At 72.0% G+C, this 1539-nt stretch overlaps 1 protein-coding gene across 1 annotated transcript; it reads left to right on the top strand.

The window, feature by feature from the left end:
- Positions 1 to 597: 597 nt before the first annotated feature.
- On the top strand, positions 598 to 1326 carry Neurog1 (neurogenin 1). Its single transcript, XM_055629159.1, has one exon. The coding sequence runs from the start codon at positions 598 to 600 to the stop codon at positions 1324 to 1326; it is 729 nt and encodes a 242-aa protein (XP_055485134.1).
- Positions 1327 to 1539: the final 213 nt, after the last annotated feature.

Genomic DNA, 1539 nt, shown 5'->3' with positions numbered 1-1539 from the left:
GCTCCCCTTCCCCCCCCCCCCCGAGCGGGGCCGGGCAAGCGATTGGCCGGCGGTAATTACGGGCACGCTCCAGGAGGGGGGCCGGGCGGGCGGGGGCGACCCCCCGCGAGCATAAATTATGCAGATAGGCCGGCGCCGCACGGGGCTGACCTGCCGCCTCGCTCCATTCACCCGGGGCCGCCTCGGGGGCGGAGGTGGCCGGGGAGGTGGGGGGGGGGGTGGCTCTCATTGTTGCGCTCCGTACTTAAAGGGGTCCTGAGGCCGGTCGTGTGCCACACACTCCGTGCTCGCACGAGCTGATCTGATCGCCGGCGACATCACTCGGGAGACCGGCCGGGCGCGTGGCCCCTGCAGGCGAGGCGAGGCGACGAGGCCAAGCCCATCCATCCATCCATCCATCCCCACCCTACCCCACCCCCTGAGTCCCCGCCACCTCCCCGGGCCCTCACGCCTGCCACGGGGCCACCGGCTAGCCCCGGGTCGGACGTAAGTGCGCCCAGACAGCGGTGCCCTCGGCCCACACCCAGGGCCGCCACCCCCCCTCACCCCCAAGCCTCCTGTCCGTCGCTCCTCCTGTCGCTCCCGCGCGCTGCCACCATGCCGGCCCCTCTGGAGCCCTGCCTCTCCGAGCTCGACGGCAGCGCCAGCGGCGGCGGAGACCCGTCCAGCCTCCTCACCGACGACGAGGACTGCGCCAGGCCCCGGGCCGCGGCCCCCACCCCGGGGCTGTCCGTGCCAGCCCGCAGGAGCGCGCCCACCGGCTCCTCCGCCGTCCCCGGCGCCCAGGACGAAGAGCAGGAGCGGCGACGGCGGCGGGGTCGCGCCCGGGTGCGCTCCGAGGCGCTGCTGCACTCCCTGCGGAGGAGCCGTCGGGTCAAGGCCAACGACCGCGAGCGAAACCGCATGCACAACCTCAACGCCGCCCTGGACGCGCTGCGCAGCGTGCTGCCCTCGTTCCCCGACGACACCAAGCTCACCAAAATTGAGACCCTGCGCTTCGCTTACAACTACATCTGGGCCCTGGCTGAGACGCTGCGCCTGGCAGATCAAGGGCTCCCCGGGGGCGGTGCCCGGGAGCGTCTCCTGCCCCCGCAGTGTGTCCCCTGCCTGGCCGGGCCCCCGCCGAGCCCTGCTAGCGACACGGAGTCCTGGGGCTCCGGGGCCGCTGCCTCCCCCTGCGCCACTGTAGCATCGCCGCTCTCTGACCCCAGCAGTCCCTCGGCCTCGGAAGACTTCGCCTACGGCCCCGGCGACCCCCTCTTCTCCTTCCCTGGCCTGCCCAAAGACCTGCTCCACGCGACGCCCTGTTTCATGCCGTACCACTAGGCCTTTGTCAGGCAACGTTAATCCCGTCTTCCTCCCCCCCCCCCCCGGGTCAATGAGCGATAGATGGAGAACCGGCTGAAGCCTCGGGGGTCCGCCCTCACCCCCAGGTGGACGCCGGGAGCTTTAAAGGGTGGGGATACCTGAGCGCTGGCTTAGTCGCGGCACCCTCTCTGAGGCTGTCCCTTGCTCCTTTTCCCCACCCACAACACCGGC

Source organism: Psammomys obesus, unplaced genomic scaffold (assembly GCF_907164565.1).
Source record: "Psammomys obesus unplaced genomic scaffold, mPsaObe1.curated_primary_1811, whole genome shotgun sequence".
NCBI classification, from domain to species: domain Eukaryota; kingdom Metazoa; phylum Chordata; class Mammalia; order Rodentia; family Muridae; genus Psammomys; species Psammomys obesus.
This window is presented reverse-complemented; position numbering and strand designations above follow the sequence as displayed.